This window comes from Puma concolor, chromosome E4 (assembly GCF_028749965.1).
Source record: "Puma concolor isolate L17-30 chromosome E4, mPumCon1.1.hap2, whole genome shotgun sequence".
Taxonomy (NCBI): Eukaryota; Metazoa; Chordata; class Mammalia; order Carnivora; family Felidae; genus Puma; species Puma concolor.
The window spans coordinates 44,853,147-44,874,896 of record NC_141683.1 but is presented as its reverse complement, the minus strand read 5'-3'; the positions used below and the strand labels follow the sequence as shown (position 1 = coordinate 44,874,896).

At 38.3% G+C, this 21,750-nt stretch overlaps 1 protein-coding gene across 2 annotated transcripts in view; it reads right to left on the bottom strand.

Moving 5' to 3' along the window:
• Positions 1-665: 665 nt before the first annotated feature.
• The window catches only part of DHX9 (DExH-box helicase 9), a 51,492-nt gene continuing 30,407 nt past the window's right edge, over positions 666-21,750 (bottom strand). For both annotated transcript variants that reach the window (XM_025920939.2, XM_086694041.1), the window contains 16 exons: positions 18,147-18,288; positions 17,630-17,712; positions 15,032-15,188; positions 12,972-13,072; positions 11,263-11,476; positions 10,974-11,068; positions 10,610-10,683; positions 9,257-9,409; positions 7,747-7,907; positions 6,884-6,995; positions 6,156-6,317; positions 5,932-6,059; positions 4,772-5,001; positions 4,250-4,365; positions 3,309-3,509; positions 666-1,125 (listed from right to left, as the gene is read on the bottom strand). In XM_025920939.2, the coding sequence (XP_025776724.1) occupies positions 759-1,125; positions 3,309-3,509; positions 4,250-4,365; positions 4,772-5,001; positions 5,932-6,059; positions 6,156-6,317; positions 6,884-6,995; positions 7,747-7,907; positions 9,257-9,409; positions 10,610-10,683; positions 10,974-11,068; positions 11,263-11,476; positions 12,972-13,072; positions 15,032-15,188; positions 17,630-17,712; positions 18,147-18,288 (2,496 nt within the window). In that variant the 3' untranslated portion in view covers positions 666-758. The remainder of the gene's footprint in view (positions 1,126-3,308; positions 3,510-4,249; positions 4,366-4,771; positions 5,002-5,931; positions 6,060-6,155; positions 6,318-6,883; positions 6,996-7,746; positions 7,908-9,256; positions 9,410-10,609; positions 10,684-10,973; positions 11,069-11,262; positions 11,477-12,971; positions 13,073-15,031; positions 15,189-17,629; positions 17,713-18,146; positions 18,289-21,750) is intronic.

Sequence of the window (21,750 nt, the reverse complement as noted above, 5' to 3'; positions counted from 1 at the left end):
ACTTGATGCACTGGTGAAGGTTCATTCTTTGATTTATAATCATTGAAGAGTTTTGTAGGTTAATTTTTAATTCTAATTAAAATTAATTTTTACACTACAAACTAACTAGAAAAGAGAATGCTGACCTTGGTCTTAGACTTTTCAAAGACAAAGCTTGGGAAAAAGTAAAAATATTCAGCCGTAGGTCAAAAGTTTTATTCAAGTGCAGAGGTCCATGTGAAATTGTGTACTGGCCAGGATTTGCTGTAAGAATAACAATTCCATTTCAAGGCTATTTATTTTAACTACTACAAGCAGTAATATCACTTGGTATCCTTTAGAAAACTGAAAGTACAATTTTTCCTGTGAAGCTTAAAACTAACTAATAGATGTAACTGGCATTGTAAAATTACTCTACCATGTAAGGTCAACAACGAACTACATGGCCAGTATTTGGTATAATACTTTATTTTCTATTGTAGTAAACTAAAGCCAAGAAAATATCAAGTTAATTTTAAGGGCAAATCTTTACTCCTTAAAGAAAAAATACAAACTGTGGTACTTTTATAATAGGTCATCATATTTTACATAATATAAACAAAACCACTAATGTAGCTATACGCTTGGTTTCCTTAAACTACAATGAACCACAAAATGGATGGAAAATGGGTTTAGTTACTGGCATCAAATAAACAACTTGGGGGAAATAGGTAGCATGCAATTTTTTTTTTTTTTTTTTTTTTTTACTGTCTATGCATAGGAACTGACATAACCAAGCTTTAATAGCCACCACCTCCTCTTCCTTGTCCAAAGTAACCTCCCCCAAAGCCCCCTCTCATACCCCCTTGCTGGAATCCCCCAGATCCTCTGAAGCCTCCTCCACTAGCCCCTCTGTAGTCGCCTCCTGAGACACCTCTAAAGCCACCTCGGGCACCTCCTCTATAGCCTCCGCCGAAGCCTGCCCGAAAGGAGTTGGGACCACCACCATAGCCACTGCCACCGAAGCCTCCACTACCACCATAGCCTCCGCCACCTCCGTAGCCTCCGCTGCCATAGCCTCCACCACCATAACCAGAAGTTCCCCATCTATATCCACTTCCATTATCATATCGAGCCATCTTGGGAGGACGTGGACCATCTCCATACCTAGGAAAAGTACAAAGAAAATGAGGGGTAATGAAAAACTGCATAAATCAAGATGTCTCACCAAAAACCCCAGTTCAGGATACCCCACACTGCTTACTCCTCCTCCTCTGCAGCTTTCCTTAGAGACTAGCACTCTGAATTCAGCAGCTGTCCAGTCAGAAATGTGGCTGGGGTCTGTCTTCACTCCTTCCATGCGCTATTCCCCCCCCACTGCAACCCATCACCAGTTCTTCCCAATTCTCTTGCAAACCTGTCTGATCCACTCACTTCTGTCCATTTCAATTCTCCCTACTGTAATTCAGGCCATCGTTATATTTACGCAACTTGAACTCTGTCTTGTATTTATCCCATCCTTTCTAGGTCAGGACTTTTGTCCTTCACAGAGCAGACTATATGTGAAGCCTCCTTAATCATGATCCCTCCTGCCAAAAGTAATCTCTCCTCTTCTAAACACCCAAGAGCACTACAGTTGTATCTGCCTATGACACTTATTTTCTACCTTTCTTTTTGAAGACTATTCTCAATAATTCTTCATATATTTGACCCTCTGGGCAGGGCAAAGTATTAACACAATAAATAAGAGCACTGTTTTAGGAGTTGCTATGGTCTTAGTCTGAATCCAGTCCTACCATTCACTAGCTCTATGGCCTTCAGTCTGAACTTCTCTGTGCTAGTTCCCTCATTCATGTTAATGGAACAAGATCTACCTACATCACAGATCAAATATCAGAAAAGCACTTAGCACAGTGCCAAGAATACAATGAATACTATGCGTTATGATTAATAAGTTTTAAGAAGTAAATCAGTTATAGCGAGATATGACCCAGAATCCATAAAGCACATAACAGTTCTATATGTTAAAATTACAGTAGTTTATAACCAAATGCAGTAAGTGATCCTTAAGAGGGAGATTAAGGAATATTTTTGGGTAATTAGAAAAATTTTAGTATGTTTGTATATTAGATAGTGTTATCACAACACTTACATTTTTGGAGTGTGATCATGGTATTGCAGCTATGTGCTTAAATGATACACTAAGTATACCAATGTAAAATAACAACCGCTGAGAGTCCATCACAAAGGATTAAGAAAAAGTGGTGTGTTTGTGCAAACAGATATATGAAAGCAAGTGGCACAAGATGCTGGTGATTAGGGAGTTTAGGTTACGATACCATACGGGGGTTGCCATTTCTGCAGGTATCAAATGTTTCCATATAAAAAGTTGTGGGCAAATAAAGATTAAAAAGGTGAAAAAAAGTGAACCAAAGAAAAAAATTTAAGAATTAAGATATTTCACATTCTTCTCTTTACCCTTCAAGATACTCACACTTTTCTCTTTAAAAAGTTTATTTATTTTGAGAGCGAGAGAGCAAACTGGGTAGGGGCAGAGAGGGAGAGAAGAGAGAATCCCAAGCAGGCTCCATGCTGTCAGCGCAGAGCGTGACTTGGGGTGCTGGCACTCAACGAACCATGAGATCGTGACCTGAGCCAAAATCAAGAGTCAGAAGCTTAACCGATTGAGCCACCCAGGCATTCTAAGATATTCACATTCTTCCACTTCCCTAAGATAAACCTTGAGGCTTTTCATTTGAAGAAACAGCAATTTAACACCCACCAACATTTTTTCGCTAGAGATAGCAAAACAGTACTGTGCAAAAAGAACTGTCTGGGCTCTGTCACTTTCCTGTCATGTGACCCACCCTGGGCTTTGAATGTACTTTCAAGATCCCCTTCAAACTCCCAATATGCACTGACATAATATATCGTTAACAGAGACAAAAGTTAGTAACATCCTTCTGAGTGTGTTAACCAGCATTATATTTCATATTGAGTGTACGTCTAGAATTTTAAATAACCAGGCCTCTATCAGTTAACTGTGGGAATTTTAGGCCAGTGTAAGATCACTGTCCTCTGGGGCGCCTGGGTGGCTCAGCTGGTTAAGCGTCTGACTCCTGATTTCAGCTCAGGTCAATGATCTCATGATTCTCGAGATCAAGCCCCATACCAGGCTCCATGCTGGCAGCTTGGAGCCTGCTAGGAATTCATTCTCTCCCTCTCTCTCTGTCCCTCCCCTTCTCGTGTTCTCTCCCTCTCAAAATAAATAAATAAATAGCTTAAGACAGGAAAGAAAAAAAGATTCCTGTCCTCAGCTTGGTTCAAAGAGAAGTTACTGGGGTACTCACCGTGTACTGCCAATCATGAGGTTGATACCAGCAGCTGAGGGCCTAGAGATCTGGCGGATCATGTTCAGCATATGCTCATTAACGGGGTCCAACTGGCTGATGATATTAGGTTGTTTAGTTACTTCAACAACCAGAGCCTCCATGGCTGCCCGGAGAGCAGTGATACAGGCAGCAGCTTCATGAGATATTTGCAATCTGATCCTAAAATAGAGAAAAACGACAAAGTACAACAAGGGTACATATAGCAAAATACGACTACCTCCCTATTTCATACATGGTAACTGAAGAATAAATTTAACTTCTTACTAAGTACCAACACTTTCAACTACAGGTATCAAGAACAATAACCGTCTACACTAATTTCTTAAAACTCACTGCTAGCTACTGGCAGGTATTGAGAACCAAGAAGTTTTTCAAGCAAAATACTGTTAGGTTAGCAACGCAGATCACTTAGCTTCAATAAAAGAATGGAAGAAATTACACACTGCTGGAGTGTTACAAATTTTCAGGAATATGACTGAGCCTACTGACTGGTCACTAAGATCTCCATTTTTGTCAAGTGCTAATTACTACACGCTTACCAGTCGTCTCTAACCAACATACAGAGTACACAAAACAAGTACCCAAGTTCCAATTGGATTCTGATTCCCTAGGATAGTATTCATGGGGGCAGATATAGCTCCAATGCCTAATGCATCTGCTTCTATTGGTATAGGTCATGTAAGACTTACTACTGAGTATCAACTGCCAAAGTATACCACTCTCCAAGAAAAGACAATGTTATAAAGCACTTGTGTCACGAAATTGTCATGTTTCACAAATTAAGTTAGATTGGCAGCTGTATCCCCTTACACTTTAAGAATGTGTATCCCCAACTTTAAGAATGCTGTATCCCCCAACTTTAAGAATGCAGTTTGTAGTTCACATCTGAAACTCCGTACCAGTCATCCACAAGCACAATCTGTCCATCAGACTGGACTTTCTTGGAGGCAAAGAGAAGCAACTGCAGGGGGGTGACTAAGGTCATGCCTTTAGCAGAGATGGCTCGGGTTCGAATCTGCAGATGGAAAAAGAGGCAAGAGGAAATAGAGGACATTGTAATTCCCAAATAATGATAATGAACTTATGCTTTGAAAATGAAAACTCGGGGCGCCTGGGTGGCTCAGTCGGTTAAGTGTCCGACTTTAACTCAGGTCACGATCTCGCAGTCCATGAGTTTGAGCCCCGCATCGGGCTCTGGGCTGATGGCTCAGAGCCTGAAGCCTGCTTCAGATTCTGTGTCTCCCTCTCTCTCTGCCCCTCCCCCGTTCATGCTCTGTCTCTCTCTGTCTCAAAAATAAATAAACGTCAAAAAAAAAAAAAAAAAATTAAAGAAAATGAAAACTCATGTTCCCACTGCACTTTAATAAGTAAGGACAACCTAGATTTTCACTGCTAATTTTTCTAAGTGAATCTTTTCTTACCTTTTCACCAAATACAAAGAAGGGAGATGGGTACTTCATGTCTTGGCTACTGAAAGGACAATTAACAGACGACTTGTGGATAAGTGCATTACGCCCTTCAGTGGTGAGAATCTTTCTCTTTTCCTTATGATAGCACACATTAGGGTACACCCCAAAAGCCAGGAGAGAGATAACAACATCCAAATTATTGTCCGGTCCGGTGTTAGTGAACACTTGTGTCAGCAAGCAATCTGTTAAGAGGAATGGGGTAAAAATATCAGATATCTGGGTAATGATCCCATAATGCATGTAAACTAGTTAAGAGAATTAGGTGAACTGACTCCTTCCCATGTCTTTTTTCCGATAACCTGCCTGCCTGACTTCCTCTATTCTCTGAACTCTTGCACCCACATTAAGTTCAAGGAGAAACTCTGCTGAGTCTCCACAACAAAAAAACTAAAATACCTGTATTTTCTAATACAGACTTGACCACAACATAAGCCTGGAGTGATTACTTAAAGACAAAAAAACAAAACCCCTCCGCATACATTGGTTTAATCATCTACTCTCTGAATAAGAGCTAGACCAACAGGACAATAAAAATATTCCATCTGCTGTTCTTAAATAGCCATTCTTTCTAGAGAAGATGGGAGTTCAATAGCTCAATTCGCATATGAAATAAACAGCTGGATTACTTGTTTCTCCAGCACACATCCAAGCCCTTTTACCTGCCAGCACACGAAAGCCTCAATTAAAGCCACTTAAAATTTAACATGGTAAATTTCATATCTACACGTGAACACGTGGGCAGGCTGATCAGTCAACTTCACAAACCACTAATTGAGGTAATTCAACAAACTGCTCATTCTAAAACTGCTAAAAGCTATGCCCCTTCTTAAAAGAGACTTAAAAAGTCTCTAAAAAGTAGTACAGTTTTTAAAACATCTATTAATCATCTTTGTAGTGTGTTACAATTTGAGCATCACAACCTTCCGTTTCCTTTTTTAAAAGGCTGAATAAAGGTGAAAAACTGATTATCACTATGGTTCAAATAACTAAGAAATAGCTAGGAACACAGAAAAAGCACAGGGTCTAAAGTGAAGCTAAAATATACTGCACTGTCAACGTGTGCATGCTACATAAACATCCTTCAGGGAGGTTTCAAGAATGTGAGTCATTACCTTCTGGAAATCCAGAATTAATCAGAATCTCTTTGAGCTGAACTTTAGCTTCCCACGTCATTCTTAGTGTAGCCATATTGAGTCTTTTGTGCTCACAAAAACGTATCTCTGCTTCTTCTCCACCCATTCTGAAATAGACAAAGAGTCATTCTCAAAGCCCAGTATCACATTAGAAGCTGGAGACGGTTCTCACATCTTACAACTCTTCTCTTTCAAACCCATACCTAGCATCATCCCAAGCTTGGAATACTGATAAAAGAGCCACATGATCAGAAAATCTGTTTCCGGCAAAATTTCGATGAACATAACCCAGTCGCTTTCCTTCACTAATGAACGGCTCCGGAAAGCAGGTGGCAGCAGAGATGGTACAGACGGCATCTCCCACACTGAAAGAGACAGGAAATACAGTCAGATCGCAGTCTTGTTCTAGCAGTTCACGAGCAGTACTGTCACTGTGGGTCAGAGCCTTTCTTGGCCATGATACTGCTTTATTTGCAGTGAGTTGGTTTAACAAAGAACTTTTACAGCTGCTCTCTCCAGAAGCAGAAAGGGAAAAAATAAATAAGGAGCTCTGAGATTAATGGATGCATATTAATCATAAATTATGACCAAGTATTACATTTTTTCTTTCCTTATTCTCTCTTCTCCCATCTTTTCAAATCTCTCCATCTTCAAAATTTCCTAATGTTATTTCTCTTTCAAAAACAACTACGTAAGCCCCTGAGAGTAACTGCACTTCTGAGAAACTAGCTCTTTCCCCCAACAAGTTGGGCCCAGGTGTCCATCTACTGAAACGATTCATTCTCCGCACTTCATACTTTCCTCAGTATCTACAGTAGGCCACTTCTATACTTCAGAAGTTAGTTTTGTCTTCTATTTTTTTATGGGGAAGGGAATAATATTCTGAAATTGTTCTGCCACTTAAGTATCAGCAATAAGACAAAGCACTTACTAGAAAATACATCCCATTATCATCATTTTGCCAAAACGAGGCTCAATGGGGAGCTTAGCCAGGATTCGTCCCAGAGGAGTCAATTCATCATTGGCATCTAATGCATCAAGCTCTGTGGGGAGAGATTTGTTTATGAGCAGACACAGTAATGAATGCCCCTTTAACCAAGGCAAAGGTGAAACATTTCCTTACAGGCTAAGGTTAGTTTTCAGTATCTGTCAAGCCAACCGCGAGCACCATGCCCACAGCCAGCAATTCTCCTCACTCAAAAATAGAACAAAACCAAATTCGGGAGTACCTGATAAGAAGAAGGTATTAGAATTAGGCTGCTGTAGGTTGTGAAGTGGAATACAGTCCATGAGAACTCTATACATGCAGTCAAAATGACAGTAACAGCATTAAATACACATGTCCTAACAAGTCTAATACCATCTATTGAATTTTTAGAAAGATGAAATCTAAAGTCTAAAGTTCATATTAACAGATGAGTACTAGATTCAAAATTCAAAACCAGATTCCCCTGGCTCCAATGCCCTTATTTTTTCTCCGATACTTTACCACTTTTATGATGTGATTATAAAACACAAATAGATCTACGTAAAATAAGAGAGCTACATAAAATATTGTATTGTGACTAACTCATGTTCTGATCATTAAATATTGGTTAAGAAAGACTCCTGTTACTTCTTTCTTACTTCATGTTGCTCATTTTATAAAACTGACCACACTAAATACATATGGCAACATTGGAAGTCTTATCACAGCCCTGCTGACTGTATCTTGATTCATTTGTTACATGTTAGTTGCAGGACAAGACAATGGCATAATTTACATGTATTAGGTAGGTCTGTATTTGCAGGTACCTCTAAGAGTGTGCTCTGCTTCGATCACAGCATCCAAAGGCGGAGGTTCAATTGCCTTGGCCAGAAATTGGCCAATTCCTCCCAGACGCAGAAGTTTTATGCTCAATGCAATTTCATGCAATGGTGTTCGGAACATCTCAGGTGTCATGTGGGTTTCCAGTCTTAGAGAAAAAAAGCATAAAATAACCATCTTCCCTTGTATATACATGTTTGTTTAATAAAATCTTTGCAGAGAGATCGTCAGATTTATAGTTTTAACTCCCTCATGCTTTGCAGAGAGATCATCAGATTTTATAGAGCTCTCCTTCCCTCATGCTTTTATAGTTACCAAAGCATGTTTTATATTTACTACAAAAAGACTCTCTGGACAAGACCCTCTTAACTGAGCAGTGACTTGTAACTTTATACTTATATTTTGATGTTATTTTCATCTGAGGAGTGAAGAATGATGAAAAATTATCCTGAATCCTTAATGTTATTATCACACCTAGGACTTCTTCAGGTCCTGTCTGCTGACAAACATGGTTAAAATACTAGCTCGACAGAGTGGAGGGGCAGAGGAGGGTACAAGGGGAGGAACAGGCAAAATGGGTGAAAGAGAGTGGGAGATACAGTCTTCCAGTTATGGGATAAATAAGCCACAAGGGTCCGAGGTAGAGCACAGAGAATATCGTCGATGGTATTGTGACAGTGTTGTATGGGGACAGACAGTAGCTACACTTGTGGAGAGCACAGTATAATATACAGAGCTATTGAATCGCTGTGTTGTACACCTGAAACTAACCTAACATCAGATGTCAACTATACTCAAAAACAAATGGGCACCTGGCTGGCTCAGTCGGTTAAGCATCTATTAACTCCTGATTTCAGTTCAGGTCATGATCTCAGTCACGAAATCCAGCCTCATGTTGGGCTCCATGCTGAGTATGGAGCCTGCTTAGAATTCTCTCCCTCCCTCTCCCTCTGCCCCTCCCACTCTTGCCAAATAATGTCCATACAGCCTCCCTTTAAAAGATTAGTAGTAATCAGGTAACCACTATCAAACATGCCATCAATGACAAATTGCCACAATGACAATTCTTGCCACAACCTTGTTATGAAAGACAACTATCCTCCAATATACATAACTGGAGGCATTTATGTACTCTGAGTTCATTAGGTTCATAGCAGGGTGGGTATGTACTCTGAGTTCATTAGGTTCATAGCAGGATGGGGGGAGGGGATGAATGAAGGGGTAAAAAAAAAATCCTTAATCTTTATTCAAGAATTGGTCTCTTGGAGCGCCTGGGTGGCCCAGTCGGGTTAAGCATCTGACTTTGTCTCAGGTCACGATCTCAAGGTTAGTGAGTTCGAGCCCCATGTCAGGCTCTGTGCTGACAATTCAGAGCCTGGAGCTTGCTTCGGATTCTGTGTCTCCCCCCCTCTCTCTCTGACCCTCCCCTGCTCGCATACTCTGTGTCAAAAATAAATAAACATTAAAAAATTAAAAAAAAAAAAGAATTGGTCTCACCTCTCAAAACGAGCTCGGCTACACAGGTGAAAGCAGAATCCAGGCCGTACGCGGCCAGCTCGTCCTTTCCGCTGCTCAAGGTTTGTTTTGGACGCCCACACTGTAGCATAGTTGGTCATATTGTTGTGAGCAGTGAACAGCTTCACTTTCTGCCTAAATAGGAAACAGCGGTTAATTCTAAGACTTATGCACGACCAGCACATAACTATTGTTATGTCCACTGAGGGGTGGATGCTTTCCAGTGAACTATGCCAACTATCTGTGAAAAGCACCAGTAAGAACCTGATGGCATCTTCTGATCTGTCAAACTTCTAAGAGGGAAAAATAACACATATGTGCCACATGTGCTTGACATCTTGGCCAAGTTACTAATACTCATCTTTTCGTGCCTCATTTTCCTCATTTGAAAATGACTATAATACTCTTACTGACCTCACAGGATCTTTACTTATAAACATTAAGTGAATTAATGAACTCTGTAAAGCACACAAACAGGATCTAGCACATACATGTAAGTAAATGATAATGATTTAAACCAACTCTATTCCAATGTTTAGTTTAACTTCCAGGCTACCTGTGACCTAAAAGTTATGTGCTGAACCAGAATACGTGGCACTTCTGATGACCTCACCAACTGGTGCCTGCATGGTCTTTCTGAACCCCTAAGCAACCTCAGATTCCTTCAACGATCCACATAGGCAGCTGGCACCAAGAGACTGGAAGTGGCCCATAGGGCTGCGTGCTCTGCACCAGTCCCTAGAACGGGCACTGGCAGATCTTTCTCGACTGCTGGGACAAGCTGTGGGACTATGTGGAGAAGACATGGGCCAGATATAACAAAGTTTTGACGTTTTCTTCTCTCTGGGTGTCTCGTGTACTTATCTGTACACAACGCATCCCTGTGTATTTGTCAGGATCATCATGTACCAAATATGAAGTTTTTAAAATTTTTTTGAAGCTTTTTAATTCTTAAGTGAATGATTCAAAGGTAGGATATCTTATCATGAGATAAATACTGGTCATCTTTATACACTAACCAGCCTGCTACTGTGTGGCAGTGGTCAACGGAAACACCCAATGAGAAATGAGCAAACATCAGCAGACAAGAGCAGTGGGAAGCTCAGAAGTTAGTGTTAAGCTTTTCACTTTCTACTATAACAGACTTATGACAAATCAACACCAAGAATTACTAATTAGCCTGTATCATAGTATGTATAGTGCACAGCAATTCTGACAGTACAAGAACACAAAATTTCAATTAAAAAAAAAAAGGTGTTTTTGATTCCGATACTAGATACTACATGGAACATTCTTCAGATTTACTCTACGCAAATAGGTGCCTTGGAAACTTACTTGCAGGAGTCAATGACATAAACGACATCATTTATGGTAATGCTAGTCTCGGCAATATTTGTGGACAAAATAACCTGTGATGAAATATTAAGAAAAATTATACTTCAGAAAATATTCTACTATGCACTTAAAAGAACGGATTTGTTTATGTAACAAATGACAAGAGAATTACAGGAGCCTTAAAAAAACCATCCACCTGCAGCCTGACTTATGAAAAACTTAACTCACAATGAGAAGACCCTTTTTTTCCCTCCTCAATTTAGCTGGATTACAATTTTTTAGGGGTAGCTCTTTGAAGGCCTATAACATCTGCTTAGAATCTATGGAACTTCCCAACCCATAAGTGTAAATGTTTATTTTTTACCTTGGTCACTCCACTTGGTACAGGATCAAATACTTTGCGCTGTTCCTCTCGAGGAATCTGAGAATGCAGAGGTAGAATCTGATACCTATGGCTTCCTATAAGAATAAGGAAAAGTTAAAGTTTAAAAATAATAGCGTATTTTAAAACTGCTCTACGTAATGCATACTTTTATTCAAATACTGACACAATACTACATTTTGTTTTCACACTGGCTAGGGAACAAGCAAAAATATTAACTTTCACTGTCAAATATTGTGTGAGAATTCGAAGAATTCAAAGAATCACCCACCAAAATGAGGATTCATCTCCAAATGCTTCTGCATAGTATAAATCAAATTCCAGCCAGGCAGAAACACCAACACTGCTCCGGGAACATTGAGGGTCTCAATGTACTTGAGTAGAGCCTCGATGAGTTCAAAAGGGGTTTCCTTTTCATTCAACTGTGCCATGCTCATCCTGGTTTCTGGACCGTACTCATCACCACAGATAAGGTTGCAATTTGCCTGCAAAAATTAGGAGACATATTCTGAATGGTCTCAATTACTGCAGCTCATGAGGTGTCTCTTGGATGTGTTCTTCACATTCAAATAACACCTAATGTCCTTATTAATTCTAGCTGATTAATCAGATCTGCATATAGAAATTTAAGCTCTAAAAATGTAGAACCTGCTACATGTTGAGATACCAAATTTTTCTCATGACCTATGTATGGGAAATACATTGGCAATGCCAAAATCCAAGCACAATCTCTTAAATTCGATTCTGCCAACTTTGAATGGCTCCATCTACCAAATGTATTTATCTCTCTTAGGACTATACTCTGTTGACTTCTCAAAAATATTTTCCTTACTAATTAAGTTCTATGATCCTGTGTATCAATTACCATATAATTACTTTACTTATACACAATATCTCCCTGTAGAATTCCCAGGCTCATCTCATACCAAATGTGAAGTCCTTTAATTTTTAAATAAATGTCCTCCTGGCAGCTCACTTGATCATCTATTTCTATTATAATGTGTCTGGGCCACTTGTGTGGCTCAGTCGATTAAGCATCTGCCTCTTGATTTCAGCTCAGGTCATGATCTCATGGTTCAGGGGTTTAAGCCCTGTGTGGTGCTCTGCCCTGACAGCATGGAGCCTGCTTGGGATTCTCTCTCTCCACCACCCCTCCACTCACTCTCAAAATAAAAAAATAAAAAGTGTCTGAATTTTCTATAAAGTCTGCCTGAGATTCAGTGATAAACAAAACCTTTAGTAATGAGAAACAGAATTGTTACAACTGGTCTTTTTTTCCCCCCGATAAACTAATTTGTTGTTCATTTATATTAAGTCTTCTGATTAAAAATATCCCAGATTATTATTGAATTCTGCACTGCTAAACTGTCTTTTAGTATTTATTCTGTTCAAATTTCCAGATACAAGATGAATTTTTATATTACCACTGATTGAGCTATCAAAATAAATGTCGGTTTTCTTTCTTGTTTCTTCTTAGGAAATCCCTCCTGACTCCCTGATTTAATACTCTCCATCTGATAATGTCATCACCATACAATCTCTCTAATCTAGGAGGATGGCTGCTGCTTTGAAAACTTTATTGTATATATAGATCACATGGAGACTTTGTTAAAATGTAACTTCTGATTTAGTAGAGCTGGGGTCGGGCACAAGACTGCCTCTCTACCAGCTTCCCAGGTACTCTGGCCCATAGAAAATGTAATAGCAAACTCTTATAAAACCACATGTGGCCTTTAAACATCTTACTATTTCCTCCTCCTCCTTTTGACCTTTCTCCAGAGATGATTTAACTTGTGGTATGAAAAGAGCTTGTCATACATGGAATTCTTTAGAGTGAAATACATCAATTAATTAAAAAACATGATAGCTTTTAAAAAGGTTTTCTTTAATGGTAACTCATTGCAACTTTTTACTTTAATCATTCTGTTCACTGCATTAACCACCTGTCCCTAATGAAAATTCTCCATGAGATTCACTTACATCATCATCCTCAAAACCATCATCATCCTTCTCCTTCTTTTTCTTGTCCTTTGGTGGAGGAACAAAGTGGGTCATCTGAATACAGTCTTCCAAAAAATATTCTGCCAGGACAATCCAGTCAGGTAAGTACAGTCAACTTTCAGAATGGAACAGTCTTCAAAACTCATTTTCTAATTCATAACTCAAAATTACCTTAATACCTTCAATCTGATTATTCACAATTGGCAAGAAATTCCAGTGTTAATAACCTCTTTTTCCAAACTTAGTGTTTGGACTAAGGCTTGGGCCTTGCAGGTAGGTGCAGTGTCTCTCATTCATGTTCCCACTAAGCCAGACAGGGTATCCCCTATATACAATAATCAAACATTTGTGGTATGGCTGCAGGGCACACGCACTGTATTGTACACTCCCATGGTACAGCAGTTAGATATGGAAAGAGAGGTCTATACAATAATATACTGTAGTCCATCCTTCCTCTATAAAGACGTACATATAAAATGGTCTCCCTTTGGTTATTACTCTAAAGAGGGACATCAGCAAAGCTGGAGTATCTGCTGACCAATTATATCCCTGAGGTTCTCTGCTGGGTCAAGAAATGTCTCAATCTATGAACACTTCCCCTCTATATGCTAAGAGTCCCAAGTGCAAATCATCACATTATACCAAGGGTACACACAACCTACATGACTCATCACTGACGATGTTAAACTTGTTCACCTGAGGTAGTGTTTGTTAAGTTACTCCAAGTTACTACAAACAGTATATATACAAGAATATACAAGTATACTCCAAATTACTGTGAAGTTACTTTTGCTTCTCCCTTTCTACACTCTACTCTGTGGAAGCAAGTCATTAAGCACAATACACTCAAGGGACTGGGAGGTAAGTCATGTTTTCAAGGTAAGGAGGAGAGTACATAATTTTTTGGGAATTATTCCATATGAGATCTGCCTTTGTTACCCATTTATTTATTCAACCACCATATAGATTCATGGGCATTTATTTTATCCTTAGGGTTATAATTCTGTACTATGTTCCTTTCTTTTTGGTCAAATTATTTCAGCTCTTTCCGGCTGGTTCCTGTGTCCCTGAGTCTCCATCACTGTGGTCAACAGAGCTAGGAAATATATGCATGTATACTCACCTGTGTATCCATACATATCTGTAATGATTTATCTATTCACTTGTATCTGAACATGACATCTTACTGATTGTCTCTAACTGTAATCCAATACCACCCAGTTTATTCAAAGCTTCCCTCCTACTTACCTGTACCCTCTAAACTCCAACAGTAAACCTGACTCCCCCATCTGCCATCCACTTAATTGTTTTTTCAATCTCAATATACATGTAAAGCAGTTTTAGAACTGTCGCCCTTACCCTCACAAGATACAACTGCCCTGGCTTTTATTTTAGGCCTACTCTTACTTTGGAATTTCAAAAAAAAAAAAAAAAAAATAGCATGCTAAATAGCCATTTATCATTTCATACCCACATAGCAAAATTTTTAGCTTATTTTCATGCCCTGAATTTGACTGTGCTAGAATTTATTTTTCTAACCAAGCTGTTAGATGGCTGTCCTAAAAAACGGTAATAAAATCTTCTGAAAAAGGAGGTCCTAACCATCAGAAATACTTGATCTTGAAACACACACCTTAATGTCATTTTAAAATATGCCTGCTCTGGCTCTAAGAAAGATTCTCTTGTTAATTTGACTCTGGCTGCTTATACTGTTATCTCCCATAAACATCTATAGGCTATACTGATTTACACCTGACTGTATATAATTCTGAAAGCTATCTTCGGCTGTAAGGAAGAGCCAGGAAATTTACTGGACTTGCCAACTCCTCAAGAATGAATGAAACTTGTTCTTGCTCCTCAGATTACACTTGCCATAGTTTGACTAAAAGCCCAAGAATGCCATGATTCATTTGATATTCTACATTGGCCTGTATTTTAAATGTCTTTAGAACTATTATTCCAATCTCCAAGATTAAGCAAATCCAAACACTAATGCATAAAAGAAGTTTACCTTCCCATCCCACCTCCAAACTATTTACCTTGAACTGGATAAGTCCTTCCGTAAACTTCAATGATGGGGCAATTGAAGAAATATTCACAGAACATACTGGTGTCAATAGTAGCAGACATGAGAACAATGCGAACTTCAGGATAAGCCTGAACCACATCACGCAACACTACCAAAAGGAAGTCAGTCTATTAAAACACAAATGAAAATACAATCGCGTAAGTTCATTCTAATGAGAGACACCTAAGAGATTTCTTGTCATGCAGACATCAGTGAAATTCAGGTTCTTTGGTAGCTTCCAGAAGTGTAACATAGAGGGCCACTGTGAAATTCAGTAGAATTTTTAACAACAGTTTTTAGACTAATAGCTGTGGGGATTAGAAATGAGTGCTATTTGGACAGAAGAAGAGGAAAAAAAACGACCGCAAAGAATTCATCAAAATTTTCAGTGAAATTTCTATTTGTAGGCAAACAAACTTTAGCTACAGAAAATGGGAAAGCCATGAGCCCAAACTCAGTTATCCAACCACCTGCAAAGCTAAAATGTTTTACAATGTTACAAAGGTTGTATTTGGTTCATTCAAACAAAATAATGGCCAAAATAGTTATTACTTAATAAGGTACCGTACCCATCTACCTACCAAATAACACAAAAGCTACAGCCCTATAGCTGTAAACTCTTCTCTGGCTGCAAAGCCCTCTTGCTCGTCACTTTCTGCCTCCCTCAACTACAGAAAACGATCCCGAATTTTTATTCCTTTTCAGATACCTTTCCTCTCTCATCTATGCAGGTACCCTACAGACATATACATATTTCTATTGGTCAGTGCCATCTAGATGTTTACTTATATTTTTTACTTAAAGAATTTTTAAATTGCTTTGGCATTTTTCCTTAATCTATCTGGAAACTGATTTTTGTATTTAGATAGGAGGCAAGGATCCAACTGCACCTATTTCCTTATGGATGACCATCTGTTTCCAGCTCTATTTGCTGTAGAACCTATTCCCCTTTCCCAGTGACCCAACACATCATCACTCTTTTACCAAAGGTGCATTCAACACACCATCTGTTTCTACACTCTGAATAATTCAGTGGTCAAATGGTCAACCCAGGGACTATACTATCTCAATTACTAGAACTTCCAAGTTAAGTGCTGATATCTGAAAAGCCAAGACTATCCTTTCTGCTCTTCTTCAGAAATCCTGGCTATTTGGGGCCATAAATTTTCTCTGTAAATATTCATAATCAGCCTGTTAAATTCTATGAAAAACGCTGATGAGAATTTGATGAGAACTGCATTCAAACCGCATCAACTTGGGAAGAATGGACATCTATATGATTGATTTATTCTTTAAGTACTTGACATTCTGACTACAGCAATGTTATCTTTTGTTTTCTAGCTGTTCGTTTTTAATATACAAAATACAAATGACTCGGGTAATTAACCTTTTAATCCAGCAGCATTGCTGAATTTTCCTATTCCTCTATTATTTAGAATAATTCATCTGTAAGTTGGATAATTTAGGATAAGGTTCATCTGAAAGAGAATATAGTTTCTGCAAAGGTACTTTTTCATTTTTTCATTGAATGGTACCTTCATATTGACCTGACAGTCTTTGAAGGAAAATTGACCAAAACTTTTTTTTAATTTTATCTTTTTTAGGAAAATAGCAATGGTGATCCATGAGGTTTCCAGTAGGATTTGGAATAAACTAAAAACACTGGATTGTACCCATGCTGGTGAAGACAGTTTTGAAACATTTCATTTTGATTAAGTTCATTAGAAAAAGAACTACAGTTTTCAAGAGATTCTGAATGACAAAAACCACAAAAATTTTATCCTACTGGAAAGTTAAATTTCAGATTTTAAAAGTTATCTGATAAACCAAACTTTCTTAGTCATTTTAGCTCAACCATAAAGGTCAAAGTTTTCTCAAAATAAAGATGGCTAGCAACAACAGCTGTAAGAGTCCTGTCTGAAGAAAAGGCCAATGAATGTTTTGAGCAACAGTGGCTTGCTAACAGTTTGAATGACATATTGTCTATTCAATAACACCTCTGGATATGGAAAATAGTGGCATAAAAACAAATTGTTGCTTTATGGTATCAATCTTCAAATCATACAATTATATAGTAATTGTATACAATTTTTGCCATAGACCAAAAAAGGGAAGGGTGTGAAATAAATGCTAGTTTCCTCCTAATTAGAGCATGATTATCATTAACATCTGAAAAGATCAGAGCTGCACACATCCAAAAAGACATTACTAATTCTATAAAATTTAAAAATAACATTTACCATAGATAAACCTCCAGTTCAAAGAAAAATTGATTATTAAAATTCTATCAGTGATTCAGTCATAAATAGTTCAGTTGCTGAATTATGCTAGCTCTTACTAATCACTGCAATGACACTTAACAAGAGAACTTTACTTTCAGAATTCAGTGCATTTAACCAAGAAAAAAAGGTTTACTGCCTGTGCTAAAAACAGTTGTCTACTGTATTAGTGACTGAAGTTTCTGATTTTGATAGAAGATGTAAAGTGGGGAAAGGGAAAGACATTCTACTTTTTTAATTTTTTAAATTCAGAATCCTAGCATTAGTACTTTAACTCTCAAGTTACTCACATTTATGTCTCTTTCGTGTATTTCATCTACAATTACATGACTGATTCCTCGAATGCCTGCTTCTAATTTTCTTAGGAGCACACCTGGAAAAGGAAATGAGAGCAACACCTGGAGTTAAGTTTCTATGTTGATTACAGTAGGGAAGTATAAAAAGTGAAAAGAAACAAACTTCTAGACAATCACTATGCTTTAGTTAATATAACCCCACCATCATTTTAAGAATGACACAGCAACCTGAATACTTAAGTTACTAAAAAGGTTAACAGTGTACTCTGAAACATATTTGTTTGACGAAAAGAGTATTAAAAGATGCAATTCTACTAACCTAAGCTACAACAAGAGGGTAATTTCATGCTCTCCATTTTGGAAAAAAGTGCCAGAAGTTCTATTTAAACTGGAATTCTAAGACTGGCTCCTGAGTTCTCATTTCTAGCCACTCTGCACCGTACCAAGTTTTCTTCATAAACGACACAATATAAACCCCCAGCGAAAGGCCAAAATAAAACCCATTACTGACCGACAGTACAAAACATTATGCTGGCATGAGGGCGGGGAAGGACGGACTCAAATCGAACACTGTAGCCACAGCTTTTCCCAGGCTCTTCTCCTCTCTCATATGCAACTCGCTCAGCCACGGAGACTGCACTTATTCTCCTGGGCTGAGATAAGAAAAAAAGAAAGTCATTCAAAAGCTAAAAAAACTACAGTTATACTTATTAGGGTGACTAAGTTAGTGTAGTAAATCTGTCCCACTGCCAGATCACTGCCAGCTCAACAATCAACACAATTAATAGTAATGAGCTTTTCAGCAAACTCCAAAATTTATTATGATAAATCATAACAAAAACAATTACCATTTAATTCTGTGGCAAGACTCTTAAAAATGCCGTTTTTCATTCTGTATATAAAGGTATCCTCAGGTTTTTATAGAAAATAAAATTTCTCCACCACTGGGCTAAATGCTTAATGATATTCAGAGTAATTTTCCAGCAAGGAAGGGGGTAGGCACACAGTGGGAGATGGTTCCTGTAACTTCGCATCAAAGCGAGGGCACATGTTTAAAAAATTATTTAACTGAGCTGTATAGCTTTTAGAAGGTAAATACGCTCCTTCTTTGCCATATGTACTATGACCATCTTTCATTTGATCATTTTATTAACTCATAAAGTAGTCTTTGAATATTTGTATCAGGAGCCATAGACAGTGCTAGAGATAGAAAACTGAATGAAATCACGCCTGTTCATGGCTTACATGGCGAGGAAAACTGGAGTGTATATTACTATTTCCAGCAATAAATATGCTAAACCCAGGGGGAATGCCATAGGCTAATGTTTTAAGCGTTGGACCTTAATTTTTCTGAAAACAAAATCTTCTGAAGTATTCCATATTCTTGTAGGCACACAATATTTACATGGTGGATACTATGGCTATTATGATATCCTGGAGGTACATGCAGATTTATAAAGACTGAATGCTTCGAAGTTGACTTGAATTTGATTTTGTCAAAAAATTCTTGATGGCAGGGTTATAAAGTACAAGTTCCTTGCTTGGGAAAACTTTTTCTGAGTTTCATGTTTAAATATCAGTATGTTATCCCAGGTTATGACAGTACTATTTAAGAAATCAGAGAATAACAATCTTAAAAAGAAAAGAATCCGTAACAAAAATTCAATGACTTCACTAAAATTATCCATATCCTTTGAATACAAAAGAATGATTTATGATTTTTCTATCCTTAATTTAAGAGTCTCTTAGGTAATGGGGCTAATAACCAATATAGGTAAGTATGCAATCACCTAGTTCATATTTATCCTGTCCACATAGGTATTAAAAGATGCCTTCTTGGGGCGCCTGGGTGGCGCAGTCGGTTAAGCATCCGACTTCAGCCAGGTCACGATCTCGCGGTCCGTGAGTTCGAGCCCCGCGTCAGGCTCTGGGCTGATGGCTCAGAGCCTGGAGCCTGTTTCCGATTCTATGTCTCCCTCTCTCTCTGCCCCTCCCCCGTTCATGCTCTGTCTCTCTCTGTCCCAAAAATAAATAAAAACGTTGAAAAAAAAAATTAAAAAAAAAAAAAAGATGCCTTCTTGAACACATGGTGTTGAATTTTCCTGAGCTTATACTCTGCTTTATGTACCTTGATTTGCTGACCTATGCTAGTTTTTACTGACCACTACTGACCTGTACTCTGCACCTCACTAACTGTGAACAAGCATCACATGAAGAACTGAGCTCTGTATTTATCCTTCAAGAGAAGAGTTCTGCTATATACTTGTATCAGGAAATGTGAAAATGATATTCCACTAATAAGCACAAAATACAATGTTTTCCGGGACCTTTCAAGAAGTTTGCTGCATTCTACAAACAGGTAAATTCCGGACACTGCTATTATCTCCTTGCTCTATTTTTGTCTCTTCTGAAGTTCTCAACATTTCTACTAACTAGGTGACTTTAGAAGAACTTCAAATCTATTAGGATATTTGACTCTTTGGAGGTATATTCATAGGTTACTGGATACTTGAGGGTTGATTTTTATCTCCCTGGTGCCACTTTCAGGTCTATCATCTTTGTAGTTTCCAGCCTTCTAAAATGACTACAGACAGGAGATGGCATATTCCTTAATTAGTACCTATTGTAGTTCTTAACTCTATGGCCCCCAAACACAACTGTCTTAAGAGACTCAAGAAAGCCATGAATGAAAAAGGTTATAAATTAACATAAGAGGTGCTAAAACAACCATCTTCAGAAGCACTATGGGCCACATTTTCTTGAATATGCACAGAAAACACCAGTATCAAGAGGACTATTCATCAAAACAGCAGAGAGACAAATGACCCTGTAATCTTCTTCCCTTAATTTTTGCATCCTTCTCTGACCTCTCAGCTTCCAGTTTCCTCAACAGTCTTCACTTTAAAACAAAAAAATCCACTTAAAATACATATTGAAGAAAGATTTTATTCATAAATGATTTGATGGAATTTTTCCTAAGAGTATGATAAAGTGCATAAAAGTTTATTAAAAAAAAGGAAACATTAGGACATCATACAAATTTTTAAGCTTTTAAAGACTTATTACAGGGGCGCCTGGGTGGCTTACTCGGTTAGGCGTCTGACTTCGGCTCAGGTCATGATCTCGCGGTCCGTGAGTTTGAGCCCCGCGTCGGGCTCTGTGCTGACCGCTCAGAGCCTGGAGCCTGTTTCAGATTCTATGTCTCCCTCTCTCTCTGACCCTCCCCCATTCATGCTCTGTCTCTCTCTGTCTCAAAAATAAATAAATGTTAAAAAAAAAAAAAAAAAAAAAGACTTATTACAGGAAAAAGGCAGAGACTGATTTTGGGGCAAGCACTAGGACAAAAAGATTCAGTGTAACAGTTCAGTCACTTGTTCAAAATTAGAACACAAGCTACATTCCCAACTGATGTAAAATTTAAAGCATAAGTGACCACCTGTTATGAACATTCCATCCAGAGAAGATGAAATAATTCTCTGAAGTATCTTTCAACTTCATGATTCTATCACTTTATCAAAGAAAACAAGAGGACTAATAGAGAAATGAAAGCTGTTTTCATATGCAAAGTAAAACATTTGACACACCCTTCCATCCTGTAGCTCACTGCTTACATTTGTTATAGTCTATCTAGGGAAACCTGTGCATTTTACAGATCAAGCCAATGGAAATGTCCACAAATTATTTGGGAAGGGACACACGCTAGTAAGCAAGTTACACGAAGTTGAAGACTGTAACACAAAAGCCAATTTTGTCTAGAACACATAAAGCCATTTTTGGCTGGATCAACTTGGCTTTGACATTTATTGGATGGCTAGTGCGAACACACCTTCTTACTTAAGAAGCGGTTTTATTCTACTCATGACATGTGAACCACTTTCTGTGTGAGAACACAGGTTTTCAGCTCATCTGCTGAATTCTGCATTTCTTCCTAGATGACTATTTTTGAGATTAAAAGTGGAGAGTTGTAGTAAGGAGGGTGGGCAGAGGATAGCTTAAGACTCCTAACAATACACCTCCTACAAGATAGGTAAACATTAAGAGCAAGGATATTTTACTGATCACAGTACTTGGGGTTAGAACTTTCACTGTAAGGCAAAGGATTCACAGCCAGTGTT